General features: G+C 36.4%; 1 protein-coding gene across 2 annotated transcripts in view; it reads right to left on the reverse strand.

Moving 5' to 3' along the window:
• The window catches only part of LOC150104795 (TBC1 domain family member 1-like), a 533,214-nt gene that overhangs the window by 245,104 nt on the left and 264,695 nt on the right, over window positions 1-23,415 (reverse strand). For both annotated transcript variants that reach the window (XM_090395359.1, XM_090395357.1), the window contains exon 8: window positions 4,835-4,960. In XM_090395359.1, the coding sequence (XP_090251485.1) occupies window positions 4,835-4,960 (126 nt within the window). The remainder of the gene's footprint in view (window positions 1-4,834; window positions 4,961-23,415) is intronic.

The following is a 23,415-nucleotide window of genomic DNA, read 5'->3' on the forward strand; positions in this document are numbered from 1 at the left end:
TATTCCTCTAAAGAGCTAGAGGTTGTAGCCTTGGGAAGGGGGGGGGGGCTACTTCATAGTGAAGGCTGCTCCACAGAACTGAGGTACATGAAATGAAACATGAATGGGAGGAGCTGAGTCGGCAATCAACTATAAAAGGATGTTGGACAGCTGTTAATCATGTTGTTGTAGGTTTAACAGAAACAGAGAGGCATAATGGATATTAGTCATGCTAAACAATGCTGAAATATCTGTAGAAGAGACAAAATGCAAAAATTGACCATTTGTAAGACAGTGGCTGAAGAGCCTGTGAGAGAAGTCAATCAACTGAACTACTCTTTTCTGAACAGCATCAAAACTTTTTAGAGAGATTTGAGGTGTACCACCCCAAATGTCAGAGTAGTATTTCAAGGTTGGGTGGATTTGGGATTTGTACAAAGCAAATAAATGGACAGGTGAAATGTAAAATCTTGACAAAAGATGAGATTAAATTTTCTGGAATAAAGAGAATTATCAATTATGTGAATTCCCAGAGCATATTTGATGACAAGAAGAGACTGTATGAGAGAAATGGTCTGCACTAAAACATGGAAAGATGCAGGCATCTGCAGAGATTGTTGTTCTCAGAGCAAGTGGGAGAATTAGGGCAGGAAAACAAATTGCCAGGAAGAATATGATAGTGATGGTCTCTGGTAGGGATAGTCAATTTGGAGATGGATGAATGCATGTGGTATATCACATAGTCAAACAAAGATGTAGGTCAGGGAAGGGGCAATAACAGCATGTATAGGAATAGTGATAATGTACTGATGTATGTTACTGCTATTCCTATACATATGTATTATTATTATACTATTCTTATACATCCTATATGCATTCCTATCACTAATATAATGTATTTCTCTGTGCCATCAAATTCTCTTATAAAAAATTAACAACTTTTATCACAGAATCAAATTTACTATGAAACTTGAATCACATAGGACTATATTCTTCTTGGATGTACAATAGCAAACAAATTAATTGAACAAGCTGAATTTTTGTCAAGTTTCTGTTTCAGTTCACTATTTTGGTTGAGTGCTGCATGTTTTAACTGACTCTATGATGTTTATTAATAGTGTTGCACATTCATAGTGGTTTATTCGTTTTGTGTAGCTATAAAGTGGATACATTTCAATAAAGTGTTCAAAAATCTGTACTCTTTCTCAGAACACATCCATGACTCAAAGACAAATTGCCAATGAGTGTAGTGTTAGGTTTGGTACTGTTAATGTGATTTTAAAGAGTTTAGGGAGACAGGTACCTTTTCTCCTGGCAGAAAAGGAAAATGTGGGCAAAAAAGGAAAACTACACTTGCTAGTTAGGAAAAGCAAAATAAGTCCAAGATTGTCTGCTGTAGACATAAATAGAGTCTTGGCAGCTAGTTAGATTAATGTTTCTGACATGACAATCCGTTGAAGATTGTTGGAAGCAGGAAAGACTGCCCACAGACCAAAAAAAAAAAAAAAAAAGAAATAACAGTTGACAAAGGCTATGCAAAAAAAGAGACTCCAGTGGGAAAAAGTGTACAAAGATTGAACTATTGAGAAGGGGACGAAGGTCATATTCTCAGTTGAGAGACATTTCTTTGTACAAGGAGAGTGAATACTCTATGTTCTCAAAATCAGCAGCTGAGAAGACTTCTCCCACCAAGCTCCTCCTAAACACCTAACCCAATTTAAATATGACCAACAATCCAATCAAATTTAAATATGACCAAATATCTACATATAAATACACAGTGTGCCCATTAAGTAACGAGATTGATTTTTTTATTTTACAGGAGAGCCTTTTGAATAAAAGTAACAAACCTGTTTACAGTTTGAACCACTAGTGAGAGTAATCGTAGGTGCAACTTTCAAGTTGGGTGATGCAGCAGTTTTCATGTGCAACCATTGAAGTAAGAGTGTGTGAGTGGAGAATATCAGAAGTTGTGTCATGGAGCAAAGAGCTGTGACAAAATGTTACTATAAATTAGGAAAAACTGCTACAAAAGTATACCAAGACCTAAAAGCATTTACGGTGATGACCATCTGAGCAGTGTACAGATGTTCTGCTGGTTTCGACATTTAAAGAGGGGGGAAGAAGTTCCTGACAATGGTCTTTTTTTTTCTTTTTCAGCGCTGCTGGAATTATCCACCGCAGTTTGTTTCTGAGGGCAGCACAGTAAAAGGTCAGCATTATTCAGGAGTAACATCAGTATGGCCGCATGCAACATGTCAGTAAAGAACTGTTCCACAACAACCACTGGTTTCTGTTTCAAGACAACATGCCGGCGCACTGCATGCTGCCTGTGAAGCAGTTTTTGGCTTCAAAGTCAATCTAGGATCAAACATTCCCTTACTGGCAATATTTGTTTCCTACAGACTTTTTTTCTCTTCCTAAAGATGAAGTGTGCCTTAAAAAGGGAGAAGTTCAGTGACATTGAGGATATCCAACATGGTGTGACCTAGAGAATGAAGGAGATTCCTGTTCAAGATTTCCACAATGCCTTCAAGCACCTGTACAATAGATGCAAACATTCTGTGGTGTTAGAGGGAGATACTTTGAATCTGTGTAATTGATGATTCCAAATATAGTTCTTTGTTTTGAAATAATTATTATCACATTACTTAACAGTCACACTGTGCATATGTATGTATGAGGTCAGCAGACTTAATTGTTTACTTATAATATACACAAAACTTCATTAATATTGTTCAGAATTGAATTTTCAATATTTTTGTCATTTTCATGAGAACTGTCATAAGACGTGTGTTAAATTTACAGTATTCAAAGACCTTTCTCAAATGGAGTAGAGCATGCATTATGAAACATTAAGCCATTATTGGTTTGATGTTTCATAAATGACTTGATTGGAACTGAAACTGAAATGACTCAACTAATTTAAAAAGAAAACCTAAATACCATGTTTCATTAAATTCCATTTGTATTGAAATTATTACTATGAGTTCAAAATCATTTTGCCAAATTTTGAAATTAAAAGAAACTACTGAAATCAAAACTACATGGACTTATTCTAGGGTGCATCCATATTTTATTGAATTCTATCCAAACAGAGAGTTGTTATAACTTAAATGCAGTTTCTATAAATGATTGGATTAAAACAAAAACTGTGATAGCTTCACAAACTTTTCTAATGATTCCAATTACAAAATTCAACAAAATTAGGAATAACTTGGATAACCAAAATAACCATACCAAGCCAAATAAGTCTTATGTATTTTGTGAAACAACTAATACGAGAACTATTACTGATGAAAAACCTGTAAATTAAACAAGATCAGAAATAAAGATATTCAGAACTAATGTACCAGTAACAATATTAAGACCTGCCAGCAATAAGAAAGACAGAATGGAATAGAAGAATGAAACTAAAGAAAGATAAAAATATGACTGGAAAGTTTATCAGTAAAGATTAGCAAGATAAATCTTAAAATAAAAATAAAATAAAATAAAGATTTATGTAGTCAAAGGATAAAAATTTTTTAGCAGCATAGACAGTTATAACTGACACTGATGTACACTATTTACCAGTAATTGTCCAGACACCCCCGTTATTTGAAGTTATGAAACATTCCAGGTTTGTTAATAACATAAAAACTGGTGTACAGATAGTAGGAAGCAATATTTCATCGTAGCAGTTGAATACAGGTGGTACGGAAACACAACGTGAACTCAGTGACAGCCCACGATAACGCCTCTCTCGAAATCACTGATTCATGTTGTGTTGCCATACTGCCTGTATTCAACTACTACAATGAAATACTGCTTCCTACTATTTTATGACAGTCACCCTGGGTGTTTACCTGCGCCAATGATGCCAGAATGTCTCCATTTGTTGATCACATCACCATTGATTTTTGATGCTCCAGTTGAGTGGCAATGGCATGTGTACAACCAGGGTGGCTGCCAAAAATGACTGACAGGAACAGGAGGGTGTTAAAAAAAGGTGGCATGCAAAAACCAGCTACAATTGGCACAGACCATCCGTGATGAGTTCCAGAGTACCAGTAACACCATGGTGAGCACTAATACTGTATGAAAAGAACTTCACTTACTGGGTTTTCACAGAAGAACAGCAGCACACAAGCCAAAACATCACAACAAGGTGGGTCATCTGGCCTGGTGCAAAGAGCATGCGATCTGGACAACTGACCAGTGGAAAACAGTACACTGGAGTGATAAATCAAGGTTCACCTGTTTTCAGTCTGATGGCAGGGTGTGGGTTTGGAGGCAGCCTGGTGAACGCTTGTTATCACAGTGTATCATACCCACAGCAAAGTTTGGTAGTGGAGGAGTAATGGTGTGTAGGATGCATTCAGCTGATTTGGAGTGGGACCATTGGTTGTTGTCTGTGGTTCCATGAAGGCTGAATAATCAGGTACTGCCTTCACTGTGGAGTTTTTTTATGGAATGGATTTATGTTACTTTCAAGATGAGAATGCCCCATGCCACAAAGCTGCAGCAGTTATGGAATGGTATGGAGAGATGGGTATTAAATACTGCCCTGCAGAGTCCTGACCTCAATCCCATCAAACACTTGTAGGATGAATTGGAGCGGCAATTGAGGTCCAGAGCAGCACATCCTTCATCTATTGCTGAGCTCAGTGCTGGTTTGATGGAGGAATGGAGACAAATTCCACCTGATGGCTGCATACATTGGTGGAAAGCCTCCCTCAAAGGATGCAGGAGTTGATCAAAGCCAATGGTAGACAATACCCAATATTAGGGTTCACCTGTTGGTATCAACTGTAAATTGCTAAAGTCTGGAAAATTATTGGTAGATAGTGTATATATGATTTTGATTACGTACCTCATGTTTTAGACTATGATTTACATCACTTATGTGTGTATGCTTCATTTGCCTCTTTTCACACATGTTTCGTAGTAACATCATCAGTACCTCATTCTGTTCTTGAATATCATTTGAATTTATTCCCTACAATAATTAAACAAAAATTAATTTTATTTAATCATTTTTTTATCATTTCAGATATAAAATGATTTTTTCTTATGAATTTTTTTTAATTATATCATTCACAAATAACAATCAAAGAGTTCTTTTGTAGTAACTAATGAAATCTCTATCAGTAAACAATCTAAATGGAACAATACAAGTAAATGAACCTTTTCATTTAAAGACAGTAATGTGTAGAAATGTTAAGTTTATATATTTTATTAATCCCCTATTAATTAAAAGCTTGTTGTGTGTGTGGGGGGGGGGGGCTACACACAACAAGCTTTTAGAGACAAAAAATTAGTGTCATGTGTAGGCATGATTTAAGAGTGGGGGGGGGTACTATTCATATAGTTTCTGATTAAATGAAAGTTTTGATCCTTGGAGAGCACTTAATGAGGAAAACTGTTTCATAGAAGAGGCAGACAGAATGAAAGACTAAGGGGAGCAAAGTGACAGAATGATGGAAAGCATTTGTAGAAAAAGACAGAAAATAAAAACAGAAATCTGTGAAATAATGGTTAGAGTAAGCATAGAAAGGATGATGATGATGATTACTCAAACTTTTGACTTCTGGACAGCATCAAGAGAGGATTCTGGTTAATCAATACCAATCCACTAAAAAATGGCAAGGAGATTAGTGTTAAAAACATTGGTTGTGAAAGCTTGAGATGTTTGAGCACCAAAAGTTGGTCAAATGAGTTAAGCAGAACAGAGTGTACTATACAATTGTAACAGCAAAACTAGAATAGAGTCCAAGATCACTACAAGAGGATTTACTCTGTACAGGATAAAGAGGATGCTAACAAAATAGAGACCTGAGGTATTCCTATATTGGAGAAGAAGCTATCTCCAATGCAGCCACCTGAAGACAGGATGGTATATGACTACAATATATGCTACTACACTACACTATAGGTAGTCATGTAATGCATGAAGGCTTGATTGCTCCGGCTGTTCACCACTTGTAGATCTGACTGATTGCATATATTCACATCTACAAAGAGTGAACACCCAGAGAGAAAACTGGCTATCTAATTGCAAATAGAAGATAAACAATAAATAGTAGTTTCGTAAGTGGGCCCACATGATAAACTCAACTGAATGCCAAATGTTAAGATAAACAGCACAAGTTTCTCCAAACCTTTTCATGGTATATGTCTACAGAAGTAATTATGTAGGCTAGGAGACCCACTGTGAATCTTGTGTGGCAGAATTATTAACTAGTGGGTTACCAGAAGTGGACTGTTACTTATATTTTCCATTATTTTAGAGAGAACTAAGGAAAGGCCAATGCATGATAGTTTGATTTTTTTTTTTTATTGATCACATACTTGAGAGGACTGAGAAAGGAAAGAAGTTATTGATTTTTTCTTTAGAGAGAGAGCTGCAGGTTATAGATCTTTGGGAATACCTCATGAAGAAGGCTGTTCCAGAAGACAGATATAGACAAAATAAAAAAGGAAAAGGGGAAACAGTTTCAGTGTGCTTCCAGTTGCGCTGAAAAGGGATACTGCTACTGCTCCTCTTTCAAGAGGTCCAACAGAAAGTGGAGGAATGATGGTTAGCAGTTCAACAAAGCAATTATCATGAAAATATCTGTGGAATAGATACAGTGCTGCCTCACACTGCATCTGTGAGACAGAGATCGAAGTGAGTCTGTAATGGAAGGATCATCTATGAGCCAAATTGCTCTCTTCTGGACAGTACAAAAAATTTTTAGGGAGATTTTAGGTGCACCATCTCAATAATGCGAGCAGTATTCTAAGAATGAGTAGATTTGGGATTTGTGCAGAATTAGTATTTGGGTGCATGTAAAACAGCATCTTGGGTGGAAGAGAATGTCTAGTTCTTTGGATGCTGAAGAAGCTAATGATATGTTTACACCAGGAGAGGTTGGAGGTAAATGTCAGTCCAAGAAGAGAGATCAGATTCTGTTTGGTGATTTGTGTAGGTGAGCTGAGATCCCTTGTGTGAGAGAAAAGGCCAGACTGAGTATAGGCAGCATTAAAGGAAAATTGTTGAATGATTTCATATCATTGAAATCCATATCACTGACTGATGATATGCAGATCAATGTTTAAGGCACTGGTGGAAAATCTTGAAACTTGATGTCTGAGCATTGTAGTTTGTCAAATGAGTAGAATAAGTGGAGAGTACTATCATCAACAAAGCTGTAAACAGGATTAGTGATGGTTGAGAGTAGATCACTTATATACAAGAGAAAGAGGGCAGAAATAGGGAAGGAGTGTCTCAGAACAGAGTACTAAGGCATTCCTGCACTGGACAAAGCTCAAAGACAGAGAGAGAGAGAGAGAGAGAGCCATATGCCATGACATGCTGTGAATGACTAGAGAAAAAGACAGCTGCCCAATTAGAGAATGGTAGGTAGACCAAAGGATAACAATTTGTTTGGCAGGCCTTGATGTCAGATGCAATCAAATGCTCTGAAAATGTCAAGTATGGTACATGCATCTCCAAATTTAATTTTGAATTTGGAAGACATACACAGATTCTGGTATGGTAGGAGGTGATCTCCTTTGGTCAACTATGTAGGAGTCGAAGGAAAAGAGTGATGCCAGGAGACAAGCTTTATATTTGGGTGCTGTAATGGTGGTGTCATCTGGATGAGAGAGAGAGAGAGAGAGAGAGAAAGAGAGAGATGGAAACACACTGGTAAGCAAAAGCTGTGTCCAATGGCCTTAGACACAAGAAGGCACAGCTTCAATTTTGACAGGAGATATGTTTTCTGCTGTTGGCTTTTATGAAATGAGATTTAAGTCTCTAAGATGAGTTCGGAAACTGCGGTTTTTGATGCAAGACACCTGAGTAAGCTGAATTTTTATGCTTCAAATGCTTAACAGTTCAGTCGAGTGAACAAAGAATTCTTTGGAAGAAAACTAAACTTTTACATAAAAGTATATTCCTTATACAGCAGTTATATAAGGAGAGCTGTGAGGCATTTCTACACTGACAGAAATTATACAGATCTGATGGCCTTTGGTTATTCCCTTTATGTGAAATATTATTACATAAATTTTATGCAAGTTCTTGATTATTTTCTTATTGTATTTTTTTTAATAACTGGGAATTTACTAATTGCAGGTTTTCCTATTGATGCTGTTAGTTATTCACATTTGATGTCAGTTTGATGATGTAGTAGGGTCACAGAATCCTTTTCCATATAGAGTTAGGACATCAAAGCATCCATGCCCATGGCAGGATTTGAACCCACAGCCTCTTGGCTGGAGAATGGATACTAACCACTTGGCCAACCAGGTTGGCTTATTGTTGGCACTTTTTGAAATTGTTTCTTTTATTGTAATTTTATTTTGTGATCCATTGCTGTCATTATACTGAAGAGGCTTATGATACTTATGCAAAAATGTTACAGCTAATAAATTTATTTTGTGTAAGTGTAAGTTTCAGTCTTTAATTTTTCAAAGTATGTCAGCTTCAGTACCTATATTGAAGCAATTTACAGTATAATGGGTAATGAATACCTTCATGTCAGTGACAATAATTTCTGTGACTTGCTCAGAGAAAGTGCTTAGATTAGAGGAGCAGAAGCAATAAATCATGGAAAGGGAGAGCAGAAATTCTAGATTTCCCAGTTGGCACCTTTGCAGTGCTAAATGACACAAATTTAGGAGTAGTTGGAGGAAGGACATTCTAGACAGAGAGAGAGACGAAGACTTGCACAATATTTGGTCAGAGCTACTGAGAGGAGAGGTGACCTGGTTAAAAAAAAATATCAAGAGTATTGAGAGAAGGAAGAGGGTTATCAGGAATTTGAGTACATATACATATATACAGATACATATATATAAAAACACACAGTCATTCCTCGACTTACATCCATTCGAAGATACGTCTGTGATCCCATAATGGAAGAAATAATATTTTTGACTATACTTTCAAACAAGACGCAAGAGAGCGTAAAGTAAAAAGGTTTTTATTTAGCAACAATGCAGTGACAACAGCACATTCAGCGGCAACCTCCCTCAGTAGTCGGCACATGGCTTTAACAGTTCCTCTGTTGATTTTGTGTTTAAAAAATAGGTTATTTGTGTATTTATTTAAATATTTCATGATATTTTGTGCAACATGGTCCCTACACACCTAATTAAAAAAACCTAGTGAAGAATCACAGAAATCACGAGCAATTGATTTTGTAAGTTGCAGGTTATAAAGCAACATGAAACTAGTAAGCCTGTCAATGGGATTGCACATGACTTCAGATGGTCTCATTCTACAGTGACCATTTTGAAAAATAAGGATAAAATCGTAGAGGCTATGAAAGAATCTGCTTCCATTAAATCGACGATAGCAATAAAGCAATGATAAGGTCCTATCAATGATATGGAAAAGCTACTTGCATCATGGATACAGGACCTGAACCAAAAGTGAATACCCCTTAGCATTATGACCATAACTGCTAAGGCACTATGTCTCTTTCAACATGTTGAAAGGGAAAGCAGGATCCAATTACGACTATGAATTCAATGTTTCTTCCAGTTGGCTCATGAGATTCAAGCAGCGTTTTGCACTGCATAATGTGAAAATGTATGGCAAATCTGCAAGTTTCAATGAGAAGGCCACCAAGGAGTTTGTGGAAAAATTGGATAAAATTATTATGGAAGAAAATTATTTGCCACAGCAAATATTTAATATTGATTAGACCTCCTTGTTTTGGAAAAAAAATACCTGAGCAGACAATTCTTCCACAAAAAACTAAAATCTATGCCTGGTTTCAAAGCTCTTAAAGACCATATGACGATTCTGTTAGGGGTAATGTGGCTGGATATAAACTGAAACCGCTCGTGATATGGCACAGTGAGAATCCATGAGCCTTCAAAAACATTAGGAAGCATACTCTTCCAGTTCATTAGCAGAAATATAAGAAGCCATGAATGACTCAAAAATTATTTGTGGATGACTTAATCAACTGTAATGCGAGTTAAATGGAAAGCTATTGTGTGAAATAAAATGTAGAATTTAAAATTTTATTAATTCTAGATAATGCTCCAGGTCATCCGTCTTATATCAGTGATCTTCACCAAGTTCAAGGTCATGTTTCTCCTTCCAAACACTATTTCATTGATCCAACCGATGGATTAGGAAGTTTATAGAATCGTAGAGGCTACTGAAGGAAATGACCAGACTCTCATGCAATTCTGGAAAGCCTTCGGTATTTATCATGTTATTAAAAATATTGCTGTAGTTTGGGACAAAGTGATCTCTCAATGTATGAGTGGCATATGGAAAAAGGCATTAAAAAGATCTGTGCAAGATTTTGGAAGATTTGAAAAAAATGAAGACCATTGTAAATTGAGTGAAGAAATAGTGGGCCTAGCAAACAATCTGAATCTCAAAGTAAATTCAACTCATAGGAAGTGTCCCTGAAGAGTTGACCAACGAAGAATTGGTCGAATTGGAGGAACAATGTGTTGCAGAAGAGGAAGAATGAGAAACAAGGAGAGGTAGTTAAACAATTCACAGTGAAGGGTCTTGCAGAAATGTTCTTTGCAGTTAGCGATGTTCTCAAAATGGTTGAAGACATGGATCCCAATGTTGAATGCTACTTATTAGTAGAAATGAAAGTACATGATGCGTTTGCTTGCTATAAACAAATTTATGATGAAGAGAAGAAGAGGAATAAGCAAAGTGCATTGGACATTTTCATCAAAAAAAACAAAGTTTATACCAGAAGCACCCCAGCATGGTCCTTCATATAAGGAAGGTAATGAAGTTGTGATTGTGGAGGAGGATTTGGGCAATTATTCTCTTGTTTTATAGTGGTAGTAATGCACAGTACAGTTTTATAATAAGGTTTGAAAATTAAAATGACAGTATACTTATTACGGTTAAGTCCCTAACCCCTACAACTCTGTTGACTTAATGTATCGACTTACATCCGAACCGACTTATGTCCTGCCGGATGGAAGGGAACCCAACATAATGACTGTACATATATATACACACACACACACACACACACACACACACACAGTTTTCATTATATCACTGCTTGTAGCAAAGACTTTTGCAACTTGTCCAGCTTAGTGAGCTGGTCAAGCTTCATGGAGAGAAAAGTGAAGAGGTCAGACATAGTGGTAAAAGTACTAGAAAAATTGTTCAAAAAAGAGAATTCAAGAATGGGTAGATAAAAATATGATACTGTATGAGAGTTAACATGGCTTTGTGAAGGGCCAGTCATGCCTTAGTAATTTACTAACTTGTTATAATGTAGCTAATTTAGATAAAAGAAATGGCTGCACGATGCTTTTGCTGGATTTCACAAAGGCATTTGACAGAATACCTCATGGAACTCTGTTTTGCAAATTAAAACAAATGGGGGATGCACATGACACTGGTCAAACGGATAAGAGCATGGCTGGGCAGATATCAAAAAATGTGAACCATTGCTGTTTAATTTGTACATAAATGATATAGGAAATAACTCAAAAGGAAATATTCAGTTGTTTGCTGATGATGCGAAATTATGTAGAGTAATAGTTAATCAAGGTGATGTGGAGAGTTTGCAGGATGATTTAAATAGGATGTCAGTATGGGCAAAAGATAATGGGTGTCACTTTAATGTGGAGAAATGTAAAGCTATGCATATTTCTGGAAAATTTTCCATGTCACTCCTCAAATAAATCTTAATTTTTATGGATATTTTGGCTATTTTTGTTTAGGAGTATCCCTTTTTATGATAATGATTTTATGTCATTGGCTTCTTACTCAATTTTTAGGGCATTACTGATGTTTTAAATATATAGATATATGAAGAATATAAGGAAGGGATAATTTTTGGACATACCTTTGTGGGATGTTCCTGGTTGACTTTTTTCTATTTAGCAGCATCCTGCATATGGCGATATTACTGTAGTATGACTGAAAGGAAGGGGAGATTGGACATGTGGAGATAGAGAGATATGGGAGAATTGCAAGTGAGACACAAGGTATGCGAAATTTAAAACCCAGGTTTTAAATTTCATTTACAATATCGAGTTTTGGAATGCTGGCTATGGAGAAAGGTTGAGGAAATGTGGATTGTGGAGTTTTGCGGATAGCAGAAAAAGAGGTGATATGATGACATTTAAGTTAGTGAGAGGATTTTATTGGATTAACCAGAAGCCATTCCTGAAAGTTATGTAAGAGGTCGTGAAGAGGGGGGGGGGTGAGGAGTGGATTTTTTACACGGAGAATTGTCAGTGAATGGAACACATTACCAAAATGTGTTGTTAATGCAAGGAGTGTTAAGGATTTTAAGATTCTATATGATAAATATGTTGTCAGTTGAATGAACCTCCCACGATGAGTCTGTTGACTCCATGGAGGGTGTAATAATAATAATAATAATAAATAAATGACAAAATCTAAAATCCCAAATGACTGGAACAAAGCACAAACAGTCTTAATATATGAAAAAGGACATCATATACAGATCTAAAAGGACAGATCTAAAAAACTACACATCAATCAGCCTGCTTCACATACATATAAATTATTCACCAAAATACAAGCCAATAGGATGAAAAACAAACTAGAGTTCTCACGAACAAAAGACCAAGCAGGATTCAGAAGTGGATATTCAACTAATGACCACCTACAAACTATTAATCAGATAACACAAAAAACAAATGAATGCAATATACCACTTTGTTTGGAATTTATCAACTATGAAAAAGCATTTGATACAATAGAAAGAACATCAATAATAGAGGCACTGAATAACTGAAGTATTGAAAAAACATACAAACAACTAATACAACAGAATGCGACAAAAAGCAAAAATTGAAATAGACAGATGAATAAGACAAGGAGATAAAATGTCACCAATAATATTCAATGTTTGACTACAAGAAATATTTAAAAATCTAAATGGGGTGGGGGGGGATCAGAATAATTGGTCAATATCCAAGTAATTTAAGATCTGCAGATAATATTGTACTATTTTCTAAAACACTGAAGAGCTAAAAAAAATGATTAAAGAATTACGTACAGAAAGCAGCAAGTCTAGTCTCAACATAAATATTGATATAAAACTAAAATTATGTACAATAAAAATACAAACTAGAACCAAAAGATAGAAATAAATGACAGAGAAATAGAAAATGTAGCTAAATTGAAATATTTAGGTTAAATAATTAGCATAGATAGAAACTGGAAATATAAAATAAAACAAAGAATAAACCAAGGATGAAGATAATTTGGAAAATACAATAAAATTTTTAAAGAAAGCATATCTATCTGTCTAAAAATAAAAGCATATGAGTGATGCATCATACCAACTATGACATATGTAGCAGAAACTTGGAGTATCACAATGAGACAGGAAAATAAATTAGGAGCTGCACAGAGAAACAAGGAAAGATCAATGTTATATATAAAAAGAATAGATAAAGAAAAAAAGCATAGATATCAGGAAAAAATAACAGGATTAAAAGACATCATTAAAGAAATAAAAATAAAAAAATGGAGATGGGCAGGACACATCGAAAAACAGGGAGACAACTACTGGACAAAAATTTGTATAGAATGGCAAGTATGGCAAGTGAAAAGGTTCAAAAAGACCTGGCAGTTCATCAGCAAGGTGGAGAGATGAATTACATCATTCAATGGGAAATGAATTATGGCCAGAAACAGAGAAATGTGGAAAAATATGGAGGAGATCATTGTCAAGCAGTGAATAAGATGGATAAGGATTGATTATGATGATAAACTCAGTATTATTTGTTCATAGCAAAACAGACATTTTTGCTTGTTTAGTATCTGAAGACAATTTTGACAAAACAACCAGCACCGTGATGTGACTGGCTTTGTATATATTTTATGTTTTTGTTCCTTTCTATTTTAAAATTCTTAATCTTACAAACCCCTTTGTCAAATTTATTCATTAATGTTATGGTTAATTTTTTTTACTCACTTTTATTTTATTTTATTTATTTATTTTTTTTTTTTTGTAGTTAGAGTATATACAGGGTGTTCGATATAAATTTGACAGTTTCGTAAGGAAAAAGAAAATCTTCTTTGTATCTATTAAATTTAATGAATTGACAAAAAAACATTACAGGCAGAGTTAATTACAATACTATCAACAAGATTTACTCAAAATAACCACCATTAGCATCGATCACAGCTTCAATTCTGCTTCGGAACCTCGAACATGCTGATGCTACAGTCTCCCTGGGAAGGGCCGCAAAAACTGTTTTAATTTTATCCATTAACTGGGCTTTTGTATTACTGGAAGTGCGATTGGTGTCTTTTTCAACTGCGCCCCATACAAAATAAACCATGGGGTTAAGGTCTGGGGAGTTTGGAGGCCAAACATTTGGACTGGTGAAGTCGTAGAAATTTTCAGACAACCATTTTTGACTTTTCCCAGAGGTGTGGCAAGGGGCCGAATCCTGCTGCCATACATACGGCCTACCATTGGCTACCCTTGTTATCCAGGGCTTGACTACAGTTAGCAACTCCACGAACAAAGCCCGAATTCCAATGCCAGGGTTCTTCAACACCTGTTCCTGCAGATTTGCGAGGAATTCTGCTGTACGAACGCAATCAGATCGTCTGCTAGGGATCTTTCTTCTTGCTACATCCTCGTAGTCACCATTGCAAGTCTCTAGTTCATGCCTGATTGTTTTTACTGTATTCAGGGAGCATTGGGCAGCAGTCGTAATATCCTTATTTTGATGGCGGGCACGAATCATCATGATACAAGTTATTCTCTTCCATGATTCAGGTGGGTTCCAGCTATCCATCCTTTCTGACATCTTGTATATGAATGAAGAAGGGTCCAAACTTTTAAATGAAGAGAAGTGTGTGTTAATACATGTAACTTACGGAAAAATATAATTAATTATAAATATGTCAAATTTATCCTGAACACCCTGTATCTCTATGTTCACGCATCAGCTCTTCATCCTCCACTTTTCCTTACCATATGTGTTTCAGCTCAATCAAGTTTGGAACTGAAGATATTGTGCCATATCTACCTTCTTAAAAGTACACACCTGTATGTCTGTTGAAACACTTATATAATCTGCAAAACATTTCATTTCAATTAGAACTCAAGTTAGCCTTAGGTTGGTAGATAGCTCCACGAACAAATAAGTTCAGGTCTTTTTCACTTAGTGTTTTTTACTTAGGAGCTACATATAAGCATTTCAGAAGAGAGACCTAGATTTATTACAAATGACTGTTTTTCTTTCACACTGCAACTTAAAACAACTTCCATTATACCAAAAAAAAAAAAAAAAATATATATATATATATATATATATATAAACTACTAAAAATAATATCTACATCCACTTCAATATTCATAGAATGAACATCATGTACATAACCAAAAATGGGTGGCTAGATCTGGAAATTTCAAAAACTGACAGCAACACTATACATCTTGACTATCCAAAACTACACTCCACAATTCCTTCTGCTACGGAATATCATGAAATTTCAGATCCCACTTTTGCCATGTGTGATCTGATATTCTATCCTAGAGAATGCCAAATTTGATTCAACTTCTGATTTTCACTAGCATAGGTTTTCCTTCCCCATTCTGTAACATTCGCTACCATGTTTACTGCCCTCCAAATTATGAAAATCAATCCCTCTGCTCTCTTCAACTTCAATAAACTAATTTTCTGAAGTATATCCAAACAGTCATCTTCATAGGTGACTTTAATGTTAATGTGCCAACTGGCATCTTTTTCTCAATTCCACTTACTAAGATGAAGATGTGTTCTCCTTACAAATACATAGCATAATATAGTACATTACTTTTTCTTCAGTAATAACTCAACCCATAATCTCAGGTAATTGTCCTCTCCTACACAATACCCTTCCCTCTCAACTAGTCAACTTCGTGTTCTATGGATGTGGATCAAATTTTGAGACTTATTCTTTGTGGTCAGAACACCTGCTTCTACATTCCTGATCCAAACACTTACTTTGATCAAGTAACAAAAATTATTTTAACCGGAATGAACTTGCCAGGCACCTCCAATTGATTTTTCTACCATGATGAGTCTTGTGACTCTGTGAAGATCCACCCAGAATAATAATAATCTTACTTTAATAACAAGTGCAAAGCAAGGGAAAGAAGTAAATGAAAAACCTACTGAAGTAGCTTGAGACAAATTCACCTACACCTGAAGCAGGTAATAACAACAAACAACCAATCACCAACAAATTTATTATTATTATTAAGAGCTCTAGGGAGTCAGGGACTCATTCAGGGAGGCCACATACTACATGCACAAACTATCATACTTATTCTTAAATTCATTCACACTACTTGCACTCCCAACATCTAATGGCAATCCATTCCAATCACACACCATCCTATGAGAGAAAAATCTAGCTCTCACCCCCTTTTAGCAACAATCATTCTAAGCTTTCAAGGATGCTCTATTGTCCTTTCCCCAACCTCCATAAACTGAAAAATTCCATCAATTAAAATCCTGCATGATACTTTCAGAAGTTTTTAAGTCTAAAGGATGTGAAGTAATACCACCTTTACCATGAGTTGCCCCAGTCCTGAAAATACTTCAGGTGCAAACTAGTTTGCTTACACTTGGATAAAGTATTAAACCAAGTATATAATTTCTTGGTATCTTTAATTTATATCACCCCTCTTTCTCCTGTTTGCTAGTGTCTGCTGTCTACAAATTCTCAATCTGTCTTCATAATCATATTCCATAATCCTGATATAATTTTTAACACTCTCTTCAATATATCAGAATCAGAATGGAAACCAGGAGACCTAGACCTGCACACAATAGTCCAAGTGAGGTCTTATGCAATTCAGCATTGCAATTATCTTTTGAGTTGCATTTGCAATCTTTGTTACATGGCCCCTGAACTTCAACTTCCTATCTACTAACACTCCAAGATCCTTAGCCTCATCAGTTTCTTCAAGCATAATCCTACCAATATAATACAACATTGTAGTATTATATTATAAGGTACACCACTGGTTACCTTAACACCTTTTGATATCTGTCAGTCAACCATCCTCTTATCCATGCTAATATTCTATAATCCAAACCCATATTCTCCAATTTATGCAACAGTCTACCATGCTGTATTCTGTCAAAAACCTTAGCAAAATTCAAAAGTATCGGGGTGTATTCATTCCCCTTGTCTAGTTCAATGGTAACATTGTTATAGAATGTGAGCAAGTTGCTAAAACATGACCTTCTCTTAGTAAACCCATGTTGCTCATTGCAAAGCAGAGATTCACTGTCAACCCATTTCCGAATGTGAGCCTTGACCAATTTTTCCCAAATCTTCACCACCACTCCTGAGATACTAATTGGTCAATAGTTGGATACATCAGTCTTTGCACCACCAATGTACAATGGAATTACTACATTCTTTTCATTCCTGTGGAATCTTCCCTGTTCTGAGACTTATATTAAACAGCCTGGTCAAAGGAATAGCTAGTTCAGCTGAACACTCTTTTAGCACACATGTTGATATCCCATCAGTCCCTTTTGCTGAATTCTTATTCAGTGTGTGTGCCACAGCTTCAATACTTCGTCCTCATATACCTGAGTTTCTTCATCCAGTGAAGAGGTAACAGTGAGCTCAATGTTGCGTACATTAGGTTGATATCTTTTAACAAAATGGTCACTCATTAGTTGAACAACCTTCATCAGTAACCCTCACGCCATCTGCATTTAGAAGAGTTATTCTAAATTCATTTCACATTTATTCTTTCTTTTACTTGCACATATAGACAGAATTCTTGTGGGTTGTCTTTAGCACATAGTCAGTTTTTCATATTCAGACTTTGCTTTCTGTACAACAGTTGTGACTATTCTAGCCTGTTGCTTATAATTTTCATAATGTACATCATCCTTATGCACAAGGTATTCCTTCCACATCATCCTTTTCTTACAAATCTCTCTTACTTAATAAGATTACACATCCATTTCACTCCTACTCTATTTATTCTTTGAACTCTCAGGACACACTCTGATATCGCATCATTTAAGTATTGTTTAAATGCTTCCCATGCACTGTCAATATTCTCCCCATCCATCAGCCAATCCCATTCCATTGAACTTAGAATGTCCTTCAATTGGTCATAATTTCCTGATTTATAGTTCAGCATGTAACTGAATGGAACATTAATAAACCTAGTCACTTCCCAAGTGAGTACTGCATGATCACTGTCACCAACCAGAGACAGAATAGATACATCTTTAACTGAAACACCCTCTGACACTATAATCAAATCTAACACGCTTTAACCTCGAGTTCCTTCTGTCATATGCTGCTTGAGGAAGTTGTCCCGCAACAGTTCAATAAATGCATTTTCATTCTTCTCATGAGATTCTACTGCTACCCAATTAATATATTGATTGTGTAGCAATATAATATATATGAGGTGTGGCTATTAAATAATGAGACTGGTTGCAAAAATGTGGTTAATTATTATAATTGTACAACTTAATTGTTATCCCCTTTAACATACTCCCCTCCTCTATCTATATACCGTTGCATATGAATTTTCCATTGTTGGAAGCAGTGCTGCAAGTCATCAGATGTTATTTGCTTCAGTAGAGCTGCCACTTTCTCCTTTACTGAAAATGGGTGCCCTTCAATGCAGATTTCAACTTTGGAAAAAAGATAAAAATTGCATGGAGCTAAGTCCAGCAAGTAAGGTGGATGGTCCAACACTGGGATCTTCTTATCAGCCAGATACTGCTTTACAGACTGCACTGTGCACTAGAGCGTTGTCCTGATGGAGAATCCAAGCGTTGTTTCTTCCTTCAGCAAAGCGTTTGTGCGATTCAAACATTCGTACACATGACATTACATTATAACCGTACACCTCCTGCAATAGTTTCAAACACTCGGTTGGTGATTTCTTTAATTTCACAAGGAATTTGAGATTAATGCACTGCTCGAGTTTAATATTAGACATTATTCTGGCAAAGCGACTTCACACGTGTTTCCTTTATAACTGCCTACACTAACTATGAGTGACAGCAAACAATGCTTATCTCAACTGCTTCTAGAACCTTCACGGTCATTCACAGCGCAAGCACATCAAACTGCTACGAGTACACGATTTACAGCGCACCTTGTCTTGTTATTTAATAGCCACACCTCGTATATTGCTACCCAATATATCTGACTCTAAAAGGGCCAAATGAAGAAAACATGCCTCCTGTACAAATCCCAGTGTCATCATTTAGAAGGCCACTGAATCACAATTATCTGTGCTTTCACCTCTTTTTTGTGGTGGTGGTGGTGTCTAGATAAAAAAGTGGGATTTCAGAGATAGCACCTCAACTCTCCAACCAACATGATGGAGGTTCAAATCCAACTGTAACATGGATGTTTATGAATTTTGTCACATGGTATGAGACCACTATCTCACTTGGAGGCTGAAGTGGCTGAAAAAATATTTTATATCTGGTTCACAGAGCAGTTTCTAGATTATCTAACCATTTATAAACCTGTAGATAGGTTTACAACCTTTCAACATAACAATAAAAATACGATTCCTATTGTGGTCATTTACCATAAATGACATCAGGTTCTTCTGATGGCAAAATTAAATTATTTTGCAATTGGAAGAATCTTAAACTACATAGCAGAAGTCATCTTCTTCTGGTCTTGATGGTATCTTTTCAACTGTACTTAAAAGAACTGTCTCTACAACTCTCATACTCAGTTGACATATATCACACATCATGCCAAATCCAGAAAACAGCCTTTCGTTATTCATGGACTGAGCTCTAATAGGCTGAACATTTTAGATTTTTAACAATTACTAAAATACATATAAAATGAAATTAAATCAAAATAAAATGCATTATAAATCACTTTTTTTTTAAAGTTACAATTGCATATAATTAATTATAACTAATGATATAACTCTTTCTTCAGAGTATAAGTATATACATCATGAAGGAAAGGATAAATATAATATGTATACAAATGCTAGAAGTATAAAAAACAAGGCCGATGAAATAGTTGCACTAATTGCATCTGTTCACCCAAAGATTGTCGGAATAAGTGAGATATGGTTGGAAGAGGGCGACATTCCTGACAGGAATAGAGATGGAAGGGTATGATGTGTTTCGTGAGGATAGAAGGAGTAAAAAGGGAGGGGGAGTGCTATTGATGACAGAGAAAGAGTTATATCCATACAAAGTAGAGATGCAAGAGGGAAATAGTGACAGTGGTTTTGAGGCAGTATGGTGTGAGATAGAGGTGAATGGAATCAAATACTTAGTTGAATGTTGTTATAAACGAGGTATTGTGAATGGTGGCGGTAATAAAATGTATAATCAAATTAGTCAAGCAAATAAGAAAAGGGTGATCATTATAAGCGATTTTAATTATGGCAATATAGAAAATGAGTTTCTTGAGTTTTGGGGGGATAACTACCTCAGACAGTACGTAACAGAGAGCATGCGAGAACTGAGGGTCTTGGATTTGGTCATCTCATCAGAGGATGTAATTATAAATGAGGTGTCAAATCATCCACTAATTGGTGAGAGTGACCATGAGGTGATTACCTAGGTGGTTGCCGGCAGTGTGAAGACCTCTGTGAGAAAAGAGTATATGTAGAACTACAAGGGGGGGGGATTATGAAGAGCTCAGAAGACAGCTTGTAGGTGTAGCATGGAATGAGGAGTTAGCTGGAAAAGAGATCAATGCAGCTGGGGGTATTTTCAAAAACTATCTAGTAGATGAAATGTCTAAGCGTATTCCAAGGGTGAGAAGATTAAATAAGGTAGCTGTGAGATGGATGAATAAAGAGATTAGGCATGCGATACAGAGAAAGAGGGCATTGTGGAGGCAGCATTAGAGAAGCAGAAATAATCAATTCCATGAGGTCTACAAAGACCAGGCAAGGAGGGTGACTTGGTTGGTGAGGGTAGCTAAAGAGAGGTATGAACAGCAGTAAGCTAATGAAGCCAAAAAAGAATCCTAAGGATTCTTTTTTGGCTTCATTATCCTTCATAATCCTTCTTTTGATATGTAGCCAGCAAAAGAAAGAATGATTATGGAAGAATGACATTGATAGGAGAAAATGGTATAAAGACAGCTGTTGCAGAATGTGTGGTGGAGATACTTAATGAGCAATTCATAAAGGTCTTTCAATCTTGTGAATGTGACTTCATGGAGAGATTAAGAGCAGTAGGTGATGGGGAGGAGAGACTGACTGTAAGTGAGCAAGAGGTGTATAAAGAGTTGAGTAAACTATATGTTAATAAGGCTGTGGGACTTGATAATATATCGCCACGTATTCTGAAGGAATGTGTCAGGGTGTTGACACCTGTCTTTACATATTTTTTTAATACGAGTCTTGCACTCGCTTAAGTCCCTAAGGAGTGGAAGGAGGGCAAGATCGTGCCACTTCATATAGGAGGTGATCATTGTGAGATCACCTCCTTTATTGGTGAGAGTGACCATGAGGTGATTACCTGGGTGGTTGCCGGCAGTGTGAAGACCTCTGTGAGAAAAGAGTATATGTAGAACTACAAGGGGGGTGTGATTATGAAGAGCTCAGAAGACAGCTTGCAGGTGTAGCATGGAATGAGGAGTTAGCTGGAAAAGAGATCAATGCAGCTTGGGGGATTTTTCATGAAGTCACATTGTGATGTGACTTCATGGAGAGATTGAGAACAGTAGATGATGGGGAGGAGAGACTGACTGTAAGTGAGCAAGAGGTGTATAAAGAGTTGAGTAAACTATATGTTAATAAGGCTGTGGGACTTGATAATATATCGCCACGTATTCTGAAGGAATGTGTCAGGGTGTTGACACCTGTCTTTACATGTTTTTTTAATACGAGTCTTGCACTCGCTTAAGTCCCTAAGGAGTGGAAGGAGGGCAAGATCGTGCCACTTCATAAAGGAGGTGATCAAACTCAAGTATCAAACTATAGGTCTATCTGTATGTCAGGTGTTGTGGTTAAGTTGTTGGAAAAGCGGAAATAACCAATTCCATGGTTATTTCCACTTCTCAAGTTGCTTGTGAGAACTAAGATCAAGAGTTGGGTTGACAACAATGATATTATCTTTGATGGACAGCAAGGATTTGGTAAAGGGAGGTTATGTTTTAGTAATCTGTTTACTTATTACAATAAAGTGACTGCTTCCTTGGACAGAGGAGAAGGATACACAGTAATATACTTGGATTTTGCAAAGGCTTTTGATAGAATACCTCATGATAAGTTGACAGTCAAACTAGAGCAGATGGGGTTGGATATTAGATTAGTGCATTGGATTGGAGACTGGCTATCTGATAGGTATCAACAAGTTGTGTATGGGGGAGCGATATCCAGGAAAAGGAAAGTCACTAGTGGAGTGCCTCAGGGGTCTGTTTTGGGGCCATTACTGTTTATCTTATATTAATGATACAGGTGAAGATTTGGATGGAGATATTCAGTTGTTTGTAGATGATGCAAAGTTGGGATGAACCATGAAGAGTAGTGAAGATGTTGTGGCCTTACAAGAAGATTTGAATAAATTGAGTGATTGGGCACAGAAATGGAGATGCGAGTTCAATGTTGCAAAATGTAAGGTTTTAAAATTTGAAAAACAAAGATGGGATGCAGAATTTATGCTTGGTGAGGATATATTGTTAGAGGTGGAAGAAATCAGAGATCTGGGGGTGATAGTGGATAAGGATCTGAAAATTAGGGGACACATAGCCAAAATTGTGAAGACAACACAAATACTTCTGGGAATGATGCGGAGGACATTGACGTGCAGAAGTATGGAGGTTCTTGTTCCATTGTATAAGGTTTTGATTAGGCCACACATGGACTACTGTGCCCAGATTTGGTCACCTGGTTTTCAGAAGGATGAAGAGATGCTGGAAAGGGTCCAAAGGCGACTGACTAAGGTAGTTTCTGACCTCTGGAATGGAGTATGAGGAAAAATTGAGAAGATGTAAGTTGAAGAGTCTGGTGGACAGGAGGAAGAGGGGATATATGATAGAGACCCATAAGTTGGTAAGGGGTTATTATAGGATCAATGCTGGAGAAGTTCTACAAAAAATAGTGGGAGAACCAGAGGTCATCCCTGGAAACTGTATAAAGAGGGTTGAAAGTTTATTTTTCACATGGTTAGACTATAATAAATTTAGTTTAATCCTTTATCCAAGCGTGAACAAACAAAATTTGTGCCTGAAAGTATCTTCAGGACTGGGGTAAGGTAGTACAACACCGGGAAACTCATTGCAAAGGTGGAGCAAGCTAACATCAATCCTATCTCAGTATCTCCAATAATGCAAAACACATCTGCTTGCGGATATGTATACTGTTAGCTTGCTCCACCTTTGCAACGAGTTGCCCAGTGTTGTACTACCTTACCCCAGTCCTGAAGATACTTTCAGGTGCAAACTTTGTTTCTCACACTTGGATAAAGGATTAAACTAAATTTATG

The sequence above is a fragment of the Typopeltis vanoorti genome, chromosome 7 (genome assembly GCF_054136105.1).
Source record: "Typopeltis vanoorti isolate ZY-2024b chromosome 7, IOZ_Tvanoo_1.0, whole genome shotgun sequence".
Classification (NCBI taxonomy): Eukaryota; Metazoa; Arthropoda; class Arachnida; order Uropygi; family Thelyphonidae; genus Typopeltis; species Typopeltis vanoorti.